This window comes from Falco peregrinus, chromosome 5 (genome assembly GCF_023634155.1).
Source record: "Falco peregrinus isolate bFalPer1 chromosome 5, bFalPer1.pri, whole genome shotgun sequence".
NCBI lineage: Eukaryota > Metazoa > Chordata > Aves > Falconiformes > Falconidae > Falco > Falco peregrinus.
This window is the reverse complement of record NC_073725.1, coordinates 13731454-13754616: the sequence shown is the minus strand read 5'-3', so window position 1 is coordinate 13754616 and position 23163 is coordinate 13731454. Positions and strand designations below refer to the sequence as shown.

The window sequence follows — 23163 nt, the reverse complement described above, 5'->3', positions numbered from 1 at the left end:
GTATGTGCTTGGGGCCCTGCTGATCTGAGTTCAGCCCAGTGAAATATAAATACCTTCAAATTAATACAAGTCGAAGTTGTATTTTCTGGTCAGAAATACAGGCAGCTTCTGTAAACTACTGGCACAAAGTCAGGCTAAACCACTGCTGAATGTGAAGTTTTTATTACAGTTCTCATGCTATTTACTTCATCTTAAGTGCACCATGTATAATGATGATAAGAGGTACTGACAACTGCTTAATAAATGAAATTTGATGGCCGCAAGTTGACATCAGGTACCTTTATGTACGTGGGTGACAAATTTTTGAGAGACTGTTTGTCTGAAACAAGTTATTTATACTGTCAAATACCTTCATTTTGCAAGTCGATTAGCATTTTGGGTTTTATTCTAAATATCTGTATTAAGAATTTCACTACGGATTTCATCACTTACCAGTTGTTCTTTTAAAGAAGGCTTCTTCCAGTCTTATGAAAGCCAAGCAATACCTGTAGCCACAACTCTTGTTTTAATTGTTATATGATAAACCACACCCATCTTTTACCTTCTCTATCAATATTAGAATATACAAAGGCGTAAGTGATAGCTTTCAAATCAGTATTGAAAATTAATGCACTGGAAGAAACAGATAACCTTTTGGTTGCTTATGCCTTTCTTCCAAGCCTGAAATAGGAGTAAACTTCAGAAGTAATTCTCAGCTTGTACAGATTCATCCAATTTTAACTAGATATTCATTCAGAACACTTGGAAAACAAGACAGTTGGTGCCTGGGCAACAGATGAGAGAAATGAGACAGATGATAAAGATCATGGGAAGCAAGGTAATTATCTTCCTAAAAGGAAAGAGCAAAGGAGGTAAATTAAGATTTGGGGGAGGGGGGGGGAAGCAAGGCCAAGCATAAAGTAAATTCTGCCTAGTATGTAATTTTTTTGAAATTCAGAATTAAGGATTCAACTGACAGATTTGCCTTTGGAAGCCATTTCACGTATCTTCCCTTGAGGATCACCACTGAAGACTCAGAGAGGTGCTAGGTATTTTGCCAGAATCATTCTTTATCTGATAATAGTGTGGTTTTGTCCTTCGTTAGTGAGTTTATTCTGACATGTTACACACAGTTCCCACAACAGTTTTTGGTAAACTGTATGAAATGTGTTTCTCTCAGCCCTACTTCCTCTTACAACCCCTATCCACAAAAGTTGTCTGGGTTATGACTTTAGACCAGACCATTGCAATTACCACAAAGTCATGGAACATTTGTGCAAACATAGCCACATTCTTTGAACTTAAAATAGGTACATCAAGTATCATTTAAGAAAGAATTCCTCTTACTACTAAAGCATTTTTATTAGTGAGAAATCACAGATGAGATTTTAATTCTGATTATATTTCTAGTCATGTTTTATCAGTTGACATTTGGATCATTTTTATCCCTTTGATTTTTTTCCAGCAATGGAAAAGAGCATATGGGATTTTAATGACACATTTTATCTGTGTAGATAAATGCATAGTTGGTAGCCCTTCTTCCTTCTCACAACTGGATAATTTTAGCAAGCAGCAGACAGGCTGACCTTTGTTGTGCAGGCCAGATGCAACTTGCAGACAAATATAGGTTTTCAAATAATATCTTGGCTTCCCTTACACTGAAACCCTGTGACTTCAACAGATAATCAAGAACAACACAATGTGATAGAGAACAGAATTAGCTGGCTGCTGATACATCTTCTTTGCTCCCAGGCATGCACATAAGTAAGCACACACCATTTAGTTACAGGGAGAAAATAAAGAAGTTTTTTTAAGCAGTAAGATTTCTCTACTACCATATATAATCCTCTAAGCAAGTTTTAGAAGACTGGAAGAGAGTCCAAACCTTCTTAACCCAGGAATAAAAAAAAAATAAAATATACCAGTAGTTTTAGATGAGGAAAACTTTAAATAATACCACAAAATAACCATGACCTTACACTCTCCACATAAAAAACACTCTCCACTGGAAAAAATTCCCTAGGTAATTTGTATTTGAAAGTGATTTTCAAAAGTATCTGTTTTGAAGGTCATAATCCTCTGTCATACTTCTGCTTGACTCAAAGAGATTTAAATGAACATAAAATTAAAAACTTCATTTGTTAAACTAACAACTGACAGATGATGCCAACAGACAGGAAAGGAAGGAGCAAATTCTTTGTTTCTAGCACTGGCATCTTGACAATTCTACGGATTTAACATTTATATCGTTTAATAAGATTTAGAAGCCCAGATTTTAACTAGGACAGATTAATGGCCTAATCTGAGGAGAAGGGAGAAAAACACGGTCCTCGTCCTCCCCCCAACCCAAATGTATTACCTTTAGTAGGTGTTTTGTGATATTCTCAATAGGTTAAACACTGAGCACTTAAGGGACTGTTGTCTAGCCTTATGCCTTGGAGCCTGCTGGATTGAGAAACCTGTTCAGATAATTCGTTTCAGGTACAACATTCCCTCAGTGAGCTTCAGACCTACAGTAACAGGTTCCAAAAGCAATCGCATGACTGTGAGAAGCTGTTACGACCAGCAAACAGACAGGATCATCAGAATTCTTAGCAAGATATATTTCACTCTGAAAAAGAAATTTAAAAAGCAACCTTCTACTCCCAGTTTACAAACCATGCACAGTTGGGTCATTTTTTATTTATTTTTAAAGTTTTGGGTGGTTTTTTTCTGCACAATGTCACTTTTTGTACATAATAATGAGAGAATATCAATCTTAGTTTTGCTTTGTAGCATTCAGTATCAAAAGTATACCTGTAACATTTAAAAAGTTACATTTACAAAATTGGCACCTTGTCCTAGTAAGATTTATTAAAGCTTTAGCAATAACATCTATACAATGCCTAGAAAAATACCATGTTAATTTTAAAAGAAACAGTATGAAATTTTATTATACAGTATAAAATCAGTGTTAGATGTCTCTAAAGATGGTACTGTATTATAAATAATCATTTAATCTCAGCTTACAATATATTGTGTCAATTCTAACAGAAATGTTCAAAAAGACCTCGATTCCTCTTCCAAGCTTTTGTCGAGTATAATCCTCAAGATATTTTATACTACAGAATTCATTTTAACAGAATATTTACTGCAATGTTCGTGATCGCCAAGATATAAAGCTAAAATACGTATTTCCAGCATAGCAGGAGGTAACCACGAAGGCAAAGAACTGTAGAGAGAGGGGGAAAAAAATATATTAGGAAAAAAAATATATTTGAGACCACTGTCCGTTCTAGGAAAAAAAGTTAGGGGATTTGGAAAAAGGAGAATAACAGGCTGACTAAAATGGCACTCTTCTACCTCCTTGTACTTGCGAGGTCATCACAGACAACACTGTAAGCAAGCTTGTATCATGCGTAGAAATAATGTGCCTAGAGGCATATAAAACATGGCATATTTCAGCTCATAATTCCACATCGTACTGCCTCAGTATGAACTCAGTATGGACTCCCGTCAGTCCTATACTTGCTGCTTTTAACATCAACTGCTGCTAAAGACTGAGGGATGGACAGTGCATGGGACAGTCTGAGCTCTAGCTAACACTCCTGCACTATTGTTCCAGGATTTGCCTACAGCCCACCCCGTACCTCAGTACGGCACACCGTGCATCAAAATAGTTTGTTTACAGAGAAAACTTAAGATTCAAAGGTAGACCCAGACATGTTTTCGAACAGCAGTACTGATTAGGTCACCAATTCCAGAGGTCCTCTACTGATGTATAGAGGTATTCCTCGCTGCAAATAACATGTCACTGTTACATCAACCACGCTAAGATATTACTGCTTTGTCAGAAATTGATTACAGAATAAGCCTTCTACAGCAGGCTAGATTTATTGTACATTTGAAGATTAAAACTACACAGTATCAGTGGCGTTGTACAGCATACGTACACAGAAACCAAAGAACAGCTGTGAACTATTTCAGTTGTACTGATAAAGTCCAATTCAGTGCCAGTGGTTAAGTTCCTGTTAATCACTGCATGTTGTTCAAAATAGACAATGTTCAAAATGGTCTCATGATAAAGACCAGAATATTCTGTGCTGGTAACTGAACCAAATAAAGCTGACACTGCAAACAGGATTAACACTACTTTTCTCAGAGGTGAGCAATGATAGGACAAGAGGGAACAAATGCAAGTTACAAGAAGGGAAATTTCAATTCAATTCAATAGCCCTTCCAGCCTAAAAATGTTTTATGATTCTAAAAATGTTTCTTGCTTATATATTCATCAGCCTGAGTAGGCACTTCAGCTCTGAGAGCAGGGCACTACTAAGTATGCATATAGGCAGTAAATCTAAACCCTCAAACTGAGGGCTCTTGGTGAGTCTTGTCTAATGTAAATTTAATCTGTGGTACCAAAAGTTGTAGACAATGAGGTAAAATATTATTACAATACAAAAGAGTAGCATTCTTCTTTTCCAATAATGTTGTTTCTTATGAAATAAAAGCTCCACCTAAAGTCTTTCTAACAGAGAATGACTGTGGATGATTTGCTAAATCCTCACAAACATCTATCCATGAAACTCTTAATGGATTCAGAAAGCAAGAATCTACATTTAATAGTTTATTTAGACAGTGCATTAGATAAACACTATTAGGAGGTATTAGAAGAGATTCCAAACATCCCATGAGACACTGAGCATTCATGCATTTTGCATAAAACCTGCATCAGCATGGAAGCTGATCTAGCAGCAAGAAAGTTCCTGTCAACAGCAGTGGCTGAGTAAGAGATTGGTAGTTACAAACTGCCAAGGGGATAAGACCCTGAACACCACTGAAATGACAGAGACGTAGCTATCCAATTCCCCAAGACAAAAACAGAGCAGGTGTTCAAGTCTCTGTGTTCATGGCCATATATAATAAGCTTCAGACAGAAGACAGAATCTGTGAATAAAGCTGAGAGGACAACTGCAGAAGCATGAACAGTCAGCAAAGTAGCTGTAATTAGGCATTACTGTATACAATTGAATTTGACTACCGTTGCCATAAAGTGCAAAAAGTTATTTTACAACTCCCTTAGCTAAAGAATGCATTCATCTACTCAGAAAGTGACAAGGCTCTTTAAAAAAAAAAAAAAAAGATTTTTTACCCACTTTGACTGACTGCTTTGGACTTCCAAATTTAAATAATAAGACAGTAATGTCAAACTAATTAATGATTTGTACCCACTTTAAAACATTGGTAAGTTGATTTTCAGGCATTGCCCACCCAACTCATAAGAAAGATTATAAAAAGCTGAGGCTGTATCAGGAAGATCACAGTAGAAATGACATTACCACTTCAGGACCTTGCCAAAGGTGCTGTGTATATGGCTCAGCCAACAAAAAGCTGAATGCATCTGATTCACAGTCATGCAAAGTTAGCCAAGTTTAAACATTTTTGAAGTTGTCCAAGTGCACTGAGCTGACTTGGTGCTCACACAATCTGTTTTGTCTACTCTGATGCACAGGTTATAACCTCTGCCAGAGAGCTAGTAACACATGGTGGCAGGCGAGGGGAAAAGCAGCATGATCATAAAAGCATTACAGCCTTATCTGACATAACTGTCATCTCCTTGTGGCATTTCTAGTCATCTTCAAAAACTATGAACCAAATTACAGCTACCTATAGGTTACGTGTGTGAGCTTCTGTATCAGTCTGCAGCTTTTCAAAATCCAGAACTCGTGCATTTCAACCCACACTTCCAGCAAACCTTCTTTTGATATAACTTTACTGGACAAAGAATTGATGTAAACAAAAAATGAACTCACTGAAGAAGCTGCCCAGCTGTTGTAATTGTGACTATCCAGTTCTTTGGTAACTGAAGATGCATCCACAATGGCAGCAATGAGGTACAAAACAAAGGCACTCCCATTAAAACACAGACCCTGTTGAAAAACCAAACATAACTCATTAACATGCACATGCTTTTGTTACCATTTTCTATTCCAACACTACAAAACTCTCCTCTGAAATATAATGTACACAAGAAATGTGATCCTTAACTATTTTTACCTTCTTCCAAGTTTCTCTCCGTAAGATTATAATTTAACTGCTTATTTTGAAGAGTCATAAACATTAAAGCACATCTTGGACAAACTGTTCTCTCTGTCACCAAATCCAGAAAAGTCTAAAAGCTAGTATGCTGTGACTTTCCAAAAGTGAAAATAAGGATACAGTTCAGTTATCACGATCTAAGTGTTAAGCAGTAAGAGTATGACACTATGTGAAAATAATAAAACAAAACTGAAATTTGATTACATTTCTCATCTACACAAAGATACACTGTAGGAATCAGTAACTCATGGCATATGAACAATATTTATAAAGCTTCTAAAACTTTTTTTTCCTCCGCTTTTGAAGGAGACAAAGAAGGTATATTTTTTTCAGTTGTATTCTTCCATTTTTCAGTACCTTTCCCTTCTGCCTGCTTTTGAGAGGAGAAAGAAACAGATAAAACCAAGGAGAAGATCAGTCTGAACGGACCACATGGGTCACCTAGACTCATCCATGGCAGATGCTGCATTGTCTCTTCCAAGGAGCAGAGTTTATGTCTCAGGGTATCTACGTTCATTACTAAGAAAGACGCAAAGCAGGTAACATTGGTCTCGCATAACACTACAGAGAATAAACAAAACCAGTTTGTTTGGGGTTTGCATAAAAAGGTATAAGGATTTTTTTTTAAAGTATGTAATTTTAATACTGTGTTCTTTACTCACTACTTGGTTGTGGATATAGGAAGATCATCCTTATTTTTAAAAAAATCTTCGAAAACTCTACCCTGCTACTTGTCTCAGGCATATGAATTTGGCCATGAAATACACTTCTTGTTCACTGGTGCCATGTTTCAGTGGAATACCCATGACATGATTTGCACCTAGTTACAACTGCAGGAATTGGTAACTCAATTTAGTCCAGGTCCTAGTGTTATAAATGATCTGCTCCCTTCAGCTTCTGGCCCCGTGTTCACACTCCAGAATGTCACACAAATATCATAACCCTTAACTGTTGGCGCAGTTGTCTCTAAATGATGCCATATTGGTGCAGCTCCAAGTTATTTATTTCCATGGTGTGACCCAGTGGATGCTAGGAATGTAAGTCAATTATTCACCATTTCATTCACTAGTCACCAGCTCTGGTAGAATCTAAAAAAAGAGGTGCAGCCCAACAGGAGAAGTTCAGAAGGCAGCAACAACAGCTGTATCCACATCAGCAACTCCCTCAGCGCACCGAAGCCTAGATCAACAGCTTGAAGTGGTTGGTATGGAAGCTCCTCACATCTATCTCCAGGACGCTTGGTTCTGGCAGAGTTTACTTCAGACTCGGTAGAGTCTGGCCCACTGCCGCACACTCCCGTGACACACAGGGTTCAAAACTTTCTGGAGGGAAGCCACTCCCCAGACACACACTTTCTGAAGCCCCTCCAGAGAGCAGTGTGCTGTGCTGTCATCTGTCAACATGTCAGTCCAGGTCACCACTGCCTGTATAAGATTTCCCATGCAAAAAGCCTTACAGTTTTCAGAGCATACTGAAGGGCACGTACATCCTGCTGTGGTTCCCAAGTCCTTGCAACTTCAGGGCACTTAGAAAAAAGCCACCTACAACACCTTTCCCCAGGGAACTGTCGGCAGTGCCTCAGCACTCAGATCGAGTCCAAGGCCTGGCACTTGGTGTTTAATTCATACATTTATAAATGAGTGGGGTTCATCTCACCTCTGTCAGTTGATCTGATAAAAGGTCTCTATCTACAGATCTCACCTCTCTTGTTTTATCTGGGCATTACAGTAATAAAGTATCAGTTGATTTTAGGATAAAATGCCAACAATTGCCAGGTTCAGGTGAACTTTGGTAAAGCGCTGATTTTCAAACTCTGAAATTTGATTGCCTAGAGTATTTGTTGTTGTTATTTTTAGATTTCCTGTTCCAAAAAGACTCAATTACCCTGGAAAGCTACAAATCCCTGCAGTATCTTGTCATGTAGAAAAGAAAAAAGCACATAATTTTTGAGAAGTGCTGCTCTGGGAAATAACACTGTTGGGGAAGATGGAATGCAATGCAAGCTGATTGGGCCTTTACTGCCAATATATTACTCAAACCAAATGGTTCATGCTAAATTACCATCTGCTTCTTAAATTCAAATCTACCAGATTTTAAAAGCTTCCACTGATTGTTTTAGCAAAGAACTTGCACTATTAAGGAGAGTTAGTTTTGAAGCACATCCTTTGGGTTAATTTGCAGTAAAAATAACTGCATCTTAAGCAATTTGGTAATGTGCTTAACCTGCAAAAAGTGAATTTATGACAGAGAAGTCCATATGTAATTTTGGAGACTGCATACAATAGGCACAATTTGAGCTAACTGTTGCCTAAACAGGCAGAGCAATAACTAGCACAGACTGAAATTCAGGATACTTCAGAGAATAAGGGGATGGTGGGCATAAGCTTCCTCACTCAAAAAGGTGTGTGCATCATGCTCCCTTGAACGAAGACATTAACAACATCTCTCTGAAGAGACCCAACATTCCTCTTGGCCAGCCAGGAGTGGCAGAAGTCCAATTCAAAGGCTGTTCCCAACAGCTCTCTTAATACCTTACAGCAAAACAAGTTGGAATGCAAGCATCTTTTATTTTGCATTGATTTTCTCTTCATATTACCCTTTACTATAAATGGAGACTACCTTTTGGACCTACATTTATGTGATCTTATCTACAATATGTTTGTAACTCACAGCAAGAAATACATTCAATATGAAGTAGAAACAAATTAAATACTCCAGCTTGCCTACCACATAGATCAGGGACAACTCATTTATGTGCAGTTGTTGTCTGATAATAAGTGTTAAACTGATAAAAGAGGGCTAATGACTAAAGCTGTAGCCAAACGGATACAAAGATGCCTTCCCTTTGAATGTACTTCCCTTACATCTAATGCAATGAGGGGGGAAAAAAAACCCCAACACACGTTTAAATGGACCCAGACACATTACTGCTGTAACTGAAATAATACAACATTTCTATAGCACTGTTATATCCTTAATGGTAATTGCTGGTCATGAAACTTGAAAACAGAGAAGCTATCTGAATGTGATCCTGGTGGTTCTTATTAGTAATTGCTATAGCTAGCTATTTATAACAGCAGTAAATGGGAAGAGTGAAAGAAAGAGAGTATTCAATTTTGGTCACATACACGATATAGCTGATAACAAGTGGTTTACAACACAGAAGTCAAATATGCTTTATCATAAAAATAACAGAATTATTGTCAATAACTTTTATCTAGTGGAAAAAAAAAAGAAAAAAGAACAGTATCTCACTGTATCAGATAAATGCAAAGCTAAAATTTATAATCATTCCTGGATGGGCCACAAATAGCCAGGTGGCTGAGATGACAATGACTTTTAGGATCTGTTACCCTGTACACCAGCCTGTTATAAAAATAATGTAAAAATATAGTGTTGAGAGGTACAGCTAGCCAGGCTTGTTCAAACCACAAAAACTGGATCTGAATTTTAAGTGCCTGTGAAATTTTTCTGTAATTACATTAGCTGTTTATCTGATTTCCATTAAGTCTTGAGCTAAAAGCAAAGGATTACATGGCACATATTTTACATATATATAACACTAATTTTCAGCATCATTTTCACAGTAGGCTATATATGGATTGCCAGACTGTTGCTACCTCTGAACCATCTTTGCATTTAGTTTAGCAGACGAAGACTCATGTTTTAAGAGCCAGGGTCCCACTTCCAATTCATGGTGTTGATTCAGGTAGGGATTTCTGCTGTTTAAGCCATATGGCCAGGTCTGTTAGCTCAGAGGCAGCAACAGACATATTCTTCATGGGATGTAATCACTAAACGGAGAAAAAGAGGCCACTGTGCATAAGTATCAGTCACACAGACATTATTAAAAATCAAGTCACTACATCAACTGCTGAACAAAACAGTGAAACATCACAGGAAAAGTGTTTTAGAAGTGTCTAGGTAGTATGAAGGTTAAACACGGCAGGTATGCAGCCACACAGTAATAGGGAAAAATGTGCAAAAAGCACAAGTACTGTTGGTTAACCACATCTACAGAATGCATCAATATTTTATTCTTTTCATAACTCAGCAAACCTGAAAAAAACAAACAATGGGTATATTTACCACCGTGGTCCATGGCACCTGGGGGATCCTGGTGTACGTCATAGTCATGTAGATGATCAGAAAGAAGACTGTGAGAACCCAGTAAAACACAGCTACAAACATCACCCAGCCAAAAGCTGGATATAGAAAGTATTCTGTTCCAGCAATCAGGGTCCACACCAGCAGCCCCAATACCTGCAAAAGTTATGGAGAAGAAACAAAACTGTTACACAGTCTTAGACCTCATACATTTGTTCTAGTTCAAGGATCCCCACCACTGCCATTCACATAGCCACTTAATGAGCTGAGTTGAGATGCTACACTGACAGAATACCAATCTAACAAAAAAGAAGAACATATAAAACTCGTTTTGCTGTGGCAGGGTGTCACAAAGGGAAAGGTAGAATGAGGCATCTCAGTGTTGATTTAGCTTACTTTTAACTATTACGAAGCCACACTTGTAGTGGTCTTACAGCTAGCTCTCAAAAGGATTGCTTATTTTCGCCTATTAGCTTATGTGCATGAAGGTAAATATTTTGCAGTCAGCAAAGTCACTTTAGAAACAGAACCTGTGAAGGGCCACTGGGATCTTCAGGTCCCATCTGCCACTGTCACGAAAACTCAGCAGCTGGGGTCTAGTCCACCTGCCCTGTGGACTGGCAGGCACAAAACAACTCCTGGGACCTTATTATAAAAGGTCAACAAAAGATCAACAGACAGCACCACTGTGACACGCTGCTGGACCAGAGTGGGTCAGGTTCAGAATGTTATATTCCACTGTTCTTAAAACATCTCCAAAGTGACCTGATCCTGAGTAGTAGATAAGAAATCACACTCAAGCCAAGTCCTCAAGCAAACCAATCTGGGGGAAAAAACTTTCTCCTCATCTTGAATCTGGCAATCTGTTCATATCTAAGACATGAAGAATTACATGAACCAAGATTTTAACATACTCTTCTCCAGTTTTCTCTAGTGTTAGGTGATCTCCAATGCATTAAGAGATATGAGGAGCAAACAAAATATAAGCCACAGGAAGAAAAGTTGTGTGTTTCACAAGTTGTCCAGCAATTAGAAAAATCTTAATTATGAAAATAAAGGGCTATTTTATTCCTTAAAAACAAGAAAGCAGAAAATACAAATCCCACCACACACACTTTACTGGAGTCAGATGTGGGAATTAAAATTCTTATATTTGAGACAAGACTTATCTCCTTCTGCTATATGGACTACGGTGAAACTGCCTGGCAGTAAGAAATTGAAGGAAGACAAAATTAAAGCACATAGTAACACACTTATTTAACAGACAACAGCCATATCTGGACAATCTAAAGAACCTTCTAACCCAATATTAGTCTTCAGCAGTGGTTAATAACAAATGTCCAAAGAAATATATTAAGAATAGATCATGCAATATTAATGTTTCCTTGGACTACCTTCCTCAGCTCTCAGGAACGTGCAGTAGAGGGACTTCCTGAGCCTACGGTGGCATCTTTGTAATCAATAGCTCCTGACAGAAGATGACAGTCTTGCTATAGCTTCATTTGCGCAAAAGCTAATCCTATTCCCATGCAAGTTGTTGTCCATGGTCCCATTTACTTTTCTATTGCAGAACTGAATATGTAAATATTAATGATAAAGCTCTAAATATTACATACATGACAAAACTCTAGTGTTAAACAAAAGTGTATTGTAATTGGTCCTGCTAACTTTCAGCAGTGTCCTGGTATATGTTTATTTTGCCTTCAATTCATCCTCCTGCCACCCAAACTTAATTCAGCCTTCTGTTATCTTGCACGTTCAGAGTATATTTCTGTACATTATCTGTACATTCATCCACATCCGCAAAAGCACCACACAAATGTCTGTTCCACTTTTCCTTTTTTTTGGTCTTGTAATAGAGAAGGCACATAATGGTCTTTCTAAGAGTATTTTTCCACCGTTTTCACCAATTCAGGATTTTCTCTCTTAACAGGAAGCCCTAGAACTTGCTCAGACTGGGATAAAAATTCCTACTTTCCACAGCATGCCAGGGGAGGGCAGTATTGCCTCACAAGAACAGTTCCAATAGCATTAACTGGGTAGTTTAAACATACACTATTCTTAAATGCAAAGTTACCAGTTCAGCAATGCTTCTCGTAGTTCATTTAAATTCTAATTCCAACAACATTTAGCAATTCAGTTAATAATGCCTCAAAATGCATGAACTACCCATGATTAGATTGAAAACCAACTCAGTTCCAGTGTTCCAACAGCTTTAAGATTCAACAATCTTGATAGACTGTTTAGCTAACAAAATACCATTTTCTTAGGATACAAAGTTGCTTTTTGTTGTTTCCATCCACTTTAATCCAAATTTAAATTCATAATTCAGAAATTATACCAATGAATAACCGGTCTCGTGCTTGATAAATAATTATTAAGGACAGATTTATCCTAGATATCAACATCTAGTAAAATACCAAGAACAGAAACGTCAAAGATGAGACAAAGAAAACAAATACAATTATAAATCATTAAACACTATAGCCTACTGACAACAGTGCTGGTTTTTAGAAAGCTTTTAAAAATAGAAGTATACTTTCTCATAAAAAGCACAAGACTATGAGAAATGCTTAATACTACATTAAACACAAATAAGGTTGATAAGGACACCTCAGCTTATATAATGGATTATATCTGGTCACAAGCAGTGAATTAGTAACATTAAAAAGGAAAATTTTGAGATTACATGAGACCACTGATCTTACATTACCAGACAACAAAGCTAGCAAGACATTAACTACTGCACTGGTATCCTCACTGGTCACTGCTATTTCCAGTAACATTCTAACCTGGCATTATTACCCCTCTTTCAATCTAATTTTAAATATTTAAGTGGCTGTACTTCTTACATTCCAAATTCCAAATGAATTGCTTTCAATGAATGTTTTTAGCTAGTCCATATCAGTGGCAGAACAATTTATCTAAGCAATTGAGATGCGCCACAGATATTACAGATTTATATTCTTAACTAGTTCTTGGTTCGTATGCATCATAACTTTGAAGGGTTGCATATTAAAGTGCATCTGACATTTTCAGTTAGATCCAGACACTCTTACTGCATATTACTGGAGCTGACAGGCTGAAATAATATTTCAGATTTCTTGATTAGACCTGAAAAGGCCAGATCAGCTCATAGTAAACTATTCACTGTGTGCAGTTAAATGATATGGCAAATGGTTTTATTGCATATGTAAACATACGCAATAAATTGATTTAACGTTCACACTGGCTGTCAGCATCCACAAAGTAACTAAAGAGTCAAAGGAACATAGACATCTAGACAAGTTTTCTGTGATTAGCTTGTCTTCTCAGCATATTAATACTGGGATAGCTTCTGCAGTGTTAAAAGCCTGTCTCATAATATTCTAACTGTCCCTTACATTACAGTTTGCTGCTCAACAGATCAGTTCAAACTGGATGACACTTGTGCATCTGCTGGAGCAGCGAATGACTTTTCCTGCTGATTTGGTAACAAACCTCCCCACTGGGAATAACTGGACTATATTCAAATGCCATCTCAATGAGCATCCAGTGTACAGAATCTGGCAAGTGAGTAATAACTATGTGATACCGTAAAGCAAAGACCAGCAACCGCAACACCTGGGGAGCGCCCATAGTAATTCAGCATGTAGAAAGTACACAGCTACCTTCAGTGCTTCAGGTCAGCTGAAAGACAAGGGAGAAAGTAACTGGGAAAGGCCTCTATCTCATTATAACCAGGTATGCTGAAGTGTACTAGTAATAGCTAAGTATTATATTTTAATTTATGAGCAAGTCAAAATATGCCTATTTAGAATTACAGGAACATACCAGAATCCTGTCAAAAATCACTCTAAGAAAGGAAGGAAAAAGCATCAAGAATGAAGAAAATAATGCACGTGGTAGTCAATGAGAGGGGGTGCTAGGTCCTGAGATTCTAAGGGCTCCACCAACTGGGTCCAGTTTTTCAAGTCAAATGGGAGATAAGGATTTCACTTGCCAGCACATGATAAAGGCAAGCAGTTTGCCCTTGTTTACTGCAATCTCTGATTTCACCTCAGACATCTATTTCGCAATTGTCTGGCTGCTGCTTGATCAGGTATCTCCATTACTAGAATACATTAATATATCAAATGTACTAATGCATACTTCAGCAGTTGGCAGACACCATAAAAAAGAAATAAATTTGTAGCGAAATCCAACATTATTGAGCGTGCAGGTTTAAGATTAGATGCTTAATTGCATATACAAACCCTTAAATAAGTGCCATAATTTTTCCACAGTGCCAAGAATTTCAAAAACATCTGACTATTTAGTTACTTAAAAAAAAATACTTTGTTGCCTAGTAGATGAGACACCTTGTCTCATGTCCCCTTACAGGTCAGTGGGTACGAAAACAGATGTGAGTTTGAATCTGTGTATCCAGTTTTGCTTTCTGAAGCAGCTTAAAAACTGCAGAACTGAATTTGTACTTGCAAACTGTATTTACATAACCTGTGACTCCTCTCCAGTGACACAAGCATTACAAACTCTGTAGCATTCATCTTTACTGGTTAACCCTGCCACACAGTTAAAAACGTTTATGCATCCCTTTCAAAGGAGAAAGAATCTCATTGTGGCAGAATTGACAGGGAGAAAACGCCAAGGCTCATCCAGTTTCATGAAATAAAAAACTCACACCAAAACAACAAAAAACCCCAACTACCTGGCATGTTTGCCTAAAGCTTTTCCTATTCTTTAACCTAGAGATGCTTCATAGGACTGTTTCAGTTCTCTGTATGCGTAACTACTGTAGGATTTATGCAGAGTTGCTGCCGGCACAGATGGAAATGATTGCAGGAGACTAGAAGAGTTCAGCATCTGCAGCAACAGTTGTCTCCTGTATTCAAGCCACCTAAACATGGACAGAATCCAGCAAGTGGAAAGCATGACATCTTGCTTCTCCTTCCCAAGAAAGGAAATTTACAACTAGTAGAAAGAAAGACCATTCTAAATTACTGCACATCATTATTTCACCACTAAATCACGAGTTAGAAGTTACCTCAGCAGCAGTACAAGCAGTCTATGAATGTCTCAGCCTCCAACCTTTTCTTCCCTTGGCAACTCCCTGCAGGCAAAAAAAACCCCATGGAATCTCCTGTGGGCAGTGAGAAGATGAGCATTTCTCATGCCTGCTCCCTAGTTTGTTATCTCACCTTTCATGGCTTTCAGGGACGACAAGGCTGGAGATGCATCAGGCACTAAGACGGTAAGCAAGGATCCCCGAGGGCAGCAAAACTTGCAGTTCAGCACTACAGGGCTCCCCTTATTTTATGTTGATTAGTCAACCACCCCTTGTGGATTTGTAAGCATTTGGTAAGATTAACATTCTTCCAGACCTGACATGAGATGGATCACACACCAAAATGCAGAATCTTATAATGTGAATCATTACCGGGGTGGGTGGATGGGTGGGATTGTATTTAAAGAGAAAAAAAAAGGAGAGGAAAAAAAAAGGGCATTCCTCCTCTATTGTCCCTGTAAGACAAGCCCAGGACAGTCAGTCGTAAGAACAGGCAGATTTAATCGTCTTACATTTGACAGGTACAGAATGATTATTTTTTCCTTGCAGCTATGGCTGGAAGTGGAGTAAATGTTTGCCGTGCACTTAAACAACGTCTTTAAATCAGAGGTTTTGTGCTCTCATAAACGATCTATGAAGCAACATGCAACAATTCCCCTTCTGCCACTAGAGAGAGCACAATCATTGCTGGTTTTAGGAAGCTGCTTTAGACGGGGGCAGTTGGGCAGACTTCAGCTGCCCAGCAGAAACATCGAACGGGCAATTTGTATACCGTGCCAAACCCCTGCAGACTGAAAGGGAATGCTCGATATAAGCGATACATATAAAGAAATCTTTCACAAGGGTGATGCTAAGTTAGAGTGTCTGCACAAAGCAACTTTGACAGGTTCAATTCCATACTGGGTATAACAGTAACATCAAATGTAGGGTTTTCCACAAACTACTGGAAATGAGGAGTATTTATTGTTTTACTTACAACAACAAAACCAAAACAAACTCCACCAAAAGCAAATAAAAACAAAACAAAATAAACAAAACCACAAAATTCTTCCCCACTATTTAGAAAACTGTATTTTAATGTCCATGGAGGAAAAATGCCTAAGAAAAAGTAAGGTAAAAGCCTGCAAGTACTAGATAAATCAAGTATCAGCCCAGACCAAATTACAAATCATAAAAATCTTGTTTGTGCTGCAGTCAGAAAAAAAAGTTGCTAAAAATATTTTTAAAACTTTGCTTTTAAAACTGGAAGGATCCAGTTTGATTCAGAAATCAAAGACTTCTATTAACACTGAGTAAAGATACAAACACAAGGAAAATCAAAAACATCTTTCAGCTACATGTTTTAGAGAGATGGGATCCTTGCTTAAGTATCTTTGAAACGTCAAGGTCCGTGTTAACGTACTCTGCAACGATCTATTCAATACACTGCCTTAGCCTACTGCATCTCTTTCCCATTCCCAAATACTTTAACACAGAACATTACAATGAGTTGACACCAGCGAATACGACCGCCGCTCCCCCCCCCCCCCCCCCCCCACTAGTGACAGTACTGTACTTCACAAGCATTCGGTGTCAGCAGCCATTGGAAGCATTGATTTTGCCAAGAGCTCCTCAGTGGAGGAAAGCTTCGTGATTCACCCTGCCCGTTCGCCTGGTGAGACAATCCTGCAGAAGAGAACTCTGACTCTACATACATGCAGGGAAAACATCCTTTGAGTTCTGCATGTTTTTGCAGGTTGTACACCAAATAAAAGAAAAGGCTAGTGTTTTTGCTGAAACTTTTCAGTGCTTTGCCTTCCTAGCAAAATTTAAAAATCCACAGTGCTCACAAAAAAATGCCAGTGGTCATAACGGATATACAATAAAGTATTTTATCATTAATACAGTACAACTCTTAGTACCAAACTGAGCAGCAGCTACAGATCTCAAGTCTCTCCTACCTTTGAAAACATTCCTATTTGTAATAAAATTGTGCAAAATTCAGTCTCTTCTTACTTTCACAGTATTTCTAAAAATTATCTGAATACCTTTTAAGTTATTTTCAAGCAACCAGTTTCAGTGTTGAACCTTCCCACAAGTCTTCAAACTTTCTGTCATGCTATTGGCTCCATGGCAGCACCAGACCAAATGCAAATGCAAGGGCTCAAAATACTGGCAATACTAAACATCACTTGAAAAAACTCTGCCGCCGCCACTCCCCACCCCAGTTTTTACACCAGATTTCCTAAGAAAACTATTGGAAGCAGCTATGCTCCAGAAGTACATCTTCACTAAAGAGTGAACTATCTTACTCAAGAATTTAGTCCAAATCCTATTACAAGCCACACAGTAAAACCTCCTGACCCAGGCTGGAAAATAGTCAAGGCCTGCTGGCAGACATTTCATTCAATAGGGAGTACACCTATTCTGGAGTGAGAATTCAGCCCAACAGCTGACACATATCTAGTGCCTTTCCCACAGCTCCACAGAGCAGGGAAGTCCTCCCACACATCCCCCAGTTCCCCAGGAAAGAGTCCAAGAGTGCCTTCACCTAAAAAACTGGGGACCAGACCTCCTTACACCTGAGCCTGTAAAGAAGGGCTAGTCCTGATGTTCAGACCTGACACTCATGATCCAGATCAGCCACGCAGCAAGGATGCACTGAACTGGCGTCATGCGTAAATAAGGGTATCGGCTTGCACTTACAAAAGGATTCACACTGAGAGGCAGAGCCAGTTTGCAGGAGTGCCCAAGAAACTATAAAGTCTCATTGGGAAAAGCAGACAGAGGGAGGCAGTCAGTGGCTGGCATGCAAGCAGGAAACTTATTTTTCTGACCAGGATGGGTATTGCCACACTGCAGTGCTGCCTAGGCATAAAGACAATAGTACCTGAGCAAAATGCAGTAGCACACCCCAATTTCATGTCACCTTAAGGAATCTACTGCCTACTAAAATGAATGAATCACAATGGTACTCCTCTAGCCTTCACCGTTGACTCCACTGACTGCACTGCAACTCATGCATGAATCTTCTGCGATACGATGCCCCAGCTCCCTGCAACTGACAGCTGAGAAAAACAACTTGGGGGTAGGAAAGAGTAAGGAAACCATACTGTCCGTTCCAGTAGTGTATTACAATACTCAAGTGTTGCTTCACCTGAGAAATATGCATGGAATGTGTGAGACCAGAGCTAATACAAGTAACGCAGACCAAAAGGAGGTAGCGTAAATTAAAGAAGCAAGAGATGTTTTCTGGAAAACACAGACCACCCCATCTCCCATCAAAACTGTGACATTATTACAAAAGAGTTTATTTCTTACAGTTTCTCAGCAAGTTTTGTCTGAAAAAATAACTAGAGGTAGGGTAATGAATATTCAGAAGGCAAACAAGAAATAATACTGTGTTTGGGTTGTAAATTTTGTTCCATGTGACCTAAAATGTCACAATGGAAAATTAGAAACTGTTAGGAAAGGAATAAAATCATAAAAAACCTCACCAAACAGAACATATCACAGTACTTTATAAATCAATGGCGTACCCATGCACTGAATATATTTTGTTCATCCCTTTCCCATTTCTAACATTATTCAGCTGGATTATGCAAGGCACAGAGAAGGGCTCCTGCACAAAAAGTAAGTTAAAGTTGGAAAACAGATGAATCTATTCCTTCAGTCTATCGAAGACTGAAGGAGGATAATACAGAAGTCTGCAGAATGGCAAGTAGCATGAAGAAGGGAACAAGGACTGGATTAGGAATCATAACACACGCATCCAGCTAAATTATCAGGCAGAAAGTTGAAAACCAGAGAGAAGTAAGTGGTATTAAAAAAAAAAAACCTCAAGAAGGAAAAAACCAATACATAACCAAATCACAGAATTCATTGCCACAGGAAGCATCATACACACTCCTGAAAGACAGGTCAGCCCTGTCTGTATATATTACCTATATAAACAATAGACAAGATGCAACCTTCAGCTCTGGAAATTCCAAAGTGTGCAGTTTGCTAGAAGCTAGAAAACTACAGCAGAGAATCATCTTGCTGTATGTGCTCGTTCTTACATTCCTCCCTAAGTTTTCAGTTATCAGTCATTATCAGAGACTGAATACCAGACCCAACAGACCACTGACCAGATCCATTCCAACCGCTGTTAGTAACTTCTGGTTTTAATTTGCCCTACTTTCCTGCAGGGGACCCTGACAATCGAGTACTGAAGGCTGCAAAAGTGTTGATAGAATAGGATGGGATGGCTACATGCCACATCAATAGACCATTTGTTCTAAAGTAGAATTATGAGGAATAATCTCAAGCAGCGGTGAAGAAGCTGGCTTGAATTATATCATCATAAAATCTATCTTCTTTGCAGAGCAGTGGTTGATCATTAACAGATCATTAAAATGTGTACAAAGCATAAAAATTGGTCCTTGTCCCAGGGCACTTTCCACATTAAATGCTTTAAGGTTTGAGGGCTGCATTCAGGAGCACACTACTGTTTACTGATGCCTGTAAATTCTAAATTAATGCTTGTGTTTTGCCTGAGGATCTGCACACACGAGACATTTATATAGGTTACTGTGCACTATGCATATATTAACTTATGCACCCTTGCTAAGACAGTGCTACCCATCATTTAATCTACACAGCTGCAGCAGAAGATCCAGCCTGATCTTTGCCCATAATGTTCTATTATTCCACTAAAGTACTTTTTTATGCAGAATACTGTGCAACAAACCCATTCCAGGTCAGTCACGCTCAGAGCTGCTGCAGCTCGCTGGAAATGCACTGGCTGCTGTTATCATTGGCTCCATCGGGGACACAGTTTAATAGAAAAATAAAGAGGGGTGGTGCGAAGTGCTACCAAAGACAAACAGCTTGTCCTAAAAAGCACTTACCTTTCCGGAAGGGCACTCAGTTGGAAGGCAATGACCTCCACGGTGCTTAATCTCGAAATGTGACCTCAACGCAAGGAGACGCCTGGCCTCTTATCTACGGATCAAGACGGATGTGAGTAAAAGGAATGCTGCTGCTCCCTTTTCCTTCCACTTCAGCAAGACCTGGCTGCAGCAGGGATTACTCCCACCACCTAGCAGCTCCCCAAAAGAAACACCTTGCTGTTGCGCAGCAGTGCTGTTGATTTAAAATTCACTGTCCACAGATTCCTAACAGAGTTGGGAGAAGTGGTTCTGCTACAGCAAACATCGTGGTAACATGAAGCTGGGAATTACTGAAATTCCTGCTACGTTTTACTCTTCAGCAGTGAAAAAAATGTAATAGTATATTAGATCCCTTAGATCTGTCTTTTCAGTTACTTTCTGAGGAAATTTTCACTTAATGCTGTTTTCAAGTATGAATTATAAAACAGACAAAAATTACAAAGCAAAATAGTCACACAGACACACACGGCACAGGGTACACATTTCTTTGTTTTCTAATGGTTGTTTTGTGCAGCCTCCAGAGGTGGTGTTTCTTGGGGGAAAAAACTTGGAAGACTTGGTTCAAACACCTTCTGATTTAAAACTAGCAAATAATCTAATCATTTTTTCTTTTCAAAAGCTTGGTTATAAATCATCAAGACAGGTGATACAAAGTTTAATGGTTTTGTATTTAACATTCAAATATTAATGCATTTTGGAGCTCCGAGTAAAGTAGCTGATTTCTTCAAGAAATGACATTCACAAGTTGGCCCTCTAAATCCGGTCCCTGTACAGGCAGTAGAGAAACAAAAATACATCCTATATGACCCACATGAAATGCAGAGGTTATTTATTGAGTTGATTTGTGATGAGTCCTATCAACAAATTCATACAATGCTATATGATTTCACTGATTTCAATTTTAAAAGATCTTTATACTACAAAATTACGTGCAGATTTGAGAGCTCATATTCATAGGGAACATTAACTACTTGGTCGAAGGACTTTAAAAGGGCTTGCAGTGCTCCTTTGCAGCAATTTAAATATTTTTTTAAAAAAAAACCAACATACTGGTAGGCTTTTTGAATTCTGATTTTGAGACTTGAAGCCAAGATTTGGACAGAAGACGTTTCCTCACATTTAAACAAGCATTTCAATTGATGATGAATTTCATATCTCCTCTCAAGACAGAAATGATTTCAGGAGTGCAGCTGCAGCTTAACTGTGAGATAGGGTCTGCCCCCCCCCCCCCCAGTTTAGAGTTTTGGGGGGAGTTTCTTGGGTGGGGCAAATGACAAGCTTAACATCAGGGGTCCTCAAACTTTTTAACCAGGGGGCCGGCGCGCGGATGAAGTGGCAGGCAGTCATCTGCGGCTGCTTGGTTTCCCCCCCCCCAGCCCTGGCAGGGGGGTCTGTAAATGCCGGGGGCCAGATTGAGGACCCTGGGGGGCTGTATCTGGCCCGAGGGCCCTAGTTTGAGGACCCCTGCTTAACATACTACCTTTTATTTGCACAGATGTAGGCCCTGGTTCACACACAGGAGTTTTTCTGAGAAGGCTCACAGGCTTTCAAGTCAAGTAGTAGAGACGTATTTCTAGAGATAAAGACCATGGTATAGCCTTTGTGCTCTGAATACAACTTCTCCTTTATAAAGCACACCTACAAACTGCGAGTGCACAAGTTTAACCTGCTGCATACACTGAATACGTGTTTGTTTTCTTACTTTTGGGAAGTGTGTGAGGGAATTATTTCCCTTGCGCAGAAAAATTAGAAAAAAAGACTATTAGCTTCAGTCATGTCTAACTGTCCAGAAAAGCTCAGAGGTAGATTCTGATTCAAAAGATACAGGGTCTTATGTGTCTGTCTGAATGTGTCTTCCCCAATATGGCTATTTATTATTATTTTTATTACTACAACTACCACGTTAATGGAACATGATGGTAGGAAGGGTTTGATACTCTGTTCTAATAAACTCATGTAAAGTGAAAAGTGCTCTTGTACCTCAATCCTGCCTCTTCTATCTAAACAGATTTTTGCTTTGGAGGAAGTTTTATAGCACTCTATCTTCCTTTCTTCCATCTTCACGGAAGGAATACAGCTTCTGATGGTAGATGAATACCAGCTTCCCAATAAATGGCAACGATTTGTGTCATTTACTTATAACATTTGGTGTATGTGTCCATGTAAAATACTCACACCTACAAAGAAAGTCATTCTGCCATCATTTGTACGTTAATAAAGTGAACTATTTTTAAAAGAGAATTCCTAACAATGGTTACTTATGAATTATGACTGATTATTTATGTAGTCTACTTTAAATGGTGTCTATGTTCTTCAAGAGAACAATGCTGTATACAGCTGCTTTATTAATGTCACTGGCTCTTTGTTGCTATTTTTACATCTCCATCTTCCTGTTAGACTGTGTAAATAGAGATGCCTATAATTAGCGGACGCACTGCATTGTTCCACAAATCTTAGCAGCTACATTAAAATAGAAAGCTTATTACTTCTTTGGGAATAACTTTTATTTTATTTTGCCCTATAGTTAAGAGACACAGTTGTAGAGCCAGATAGAATGCAATGGAAAAATCAGAGAGCACCTGCTAAGAAAGCTATTGCTGTATTCTACATCCATTTAAACATAAGGAAAATGTTAGCTGCTCATTCAAAAAATATTTTTTATATTTTTATAATTAAAGTATCTTTTAATTTCCATCTGACCACCACAGAAACTGGTGTTATACAATACAGATTTTTTTTCTTGCTGTGAGACAAAATCCTCTAGTCTTCAAAGGCTGAAACAGTTCCCCTTGCCTGACCAACAGAAGACATGAAAAAATAAGTCTGCATCCAGATCTGCGGTTGCCTGCCTGTCTAGAAGCTTATTGTACCTCTTGACGAATTCTGTATCAAGTCCCAAATACAAAAGTCTGACCCCATGAACCATTATCCATAGTTTTGGGTAAACATTAAGGTACAAAGACTGATCCACACGTTGTAGAAGTATCTCACTAAAAAATTTTCTTCCTTCTCTTGCAAAATTTTCTTTCCTGAATACATTTT

The 23163-nt window shown here is 38.6% G+C and overlaps 1 protein-coding gene across 2 annotated transcripts in view; it reads right to left on the bottom strand.

Moving 5' to 3' along the window:
• Window positions 1-146: 146 nt before the first annotated feature.
• Window positions 147-23163, bottom strand: part of CMTM8 (CKLF like MARVEL transmembrane domain containing 8) — a 39210-nt gene continuing 16193 nt past the window's right edge. For both annotated transcript variants that reach the window (XM_055804442.1, XM_055804441.1), the window contains exons 2-4: window positions 10147-10320; window positions 5772-5888; window positions 147-3190 (exon numbers count right to left, since the gene is read on the bottom strand). In XM_055804442.1, the coding sequence (XP_055660417.1) occupies window positions 3107-3190; window positions 5772-5888; window positions 10147-10320 (375 nt within the window). In that variant the 3' untranslated portion in view covers window positions 147-3106. The remainder of the gene's footprint in view (window positions 3191-5771; window positions 5889-10146; window positions 10321-23163) is intronic.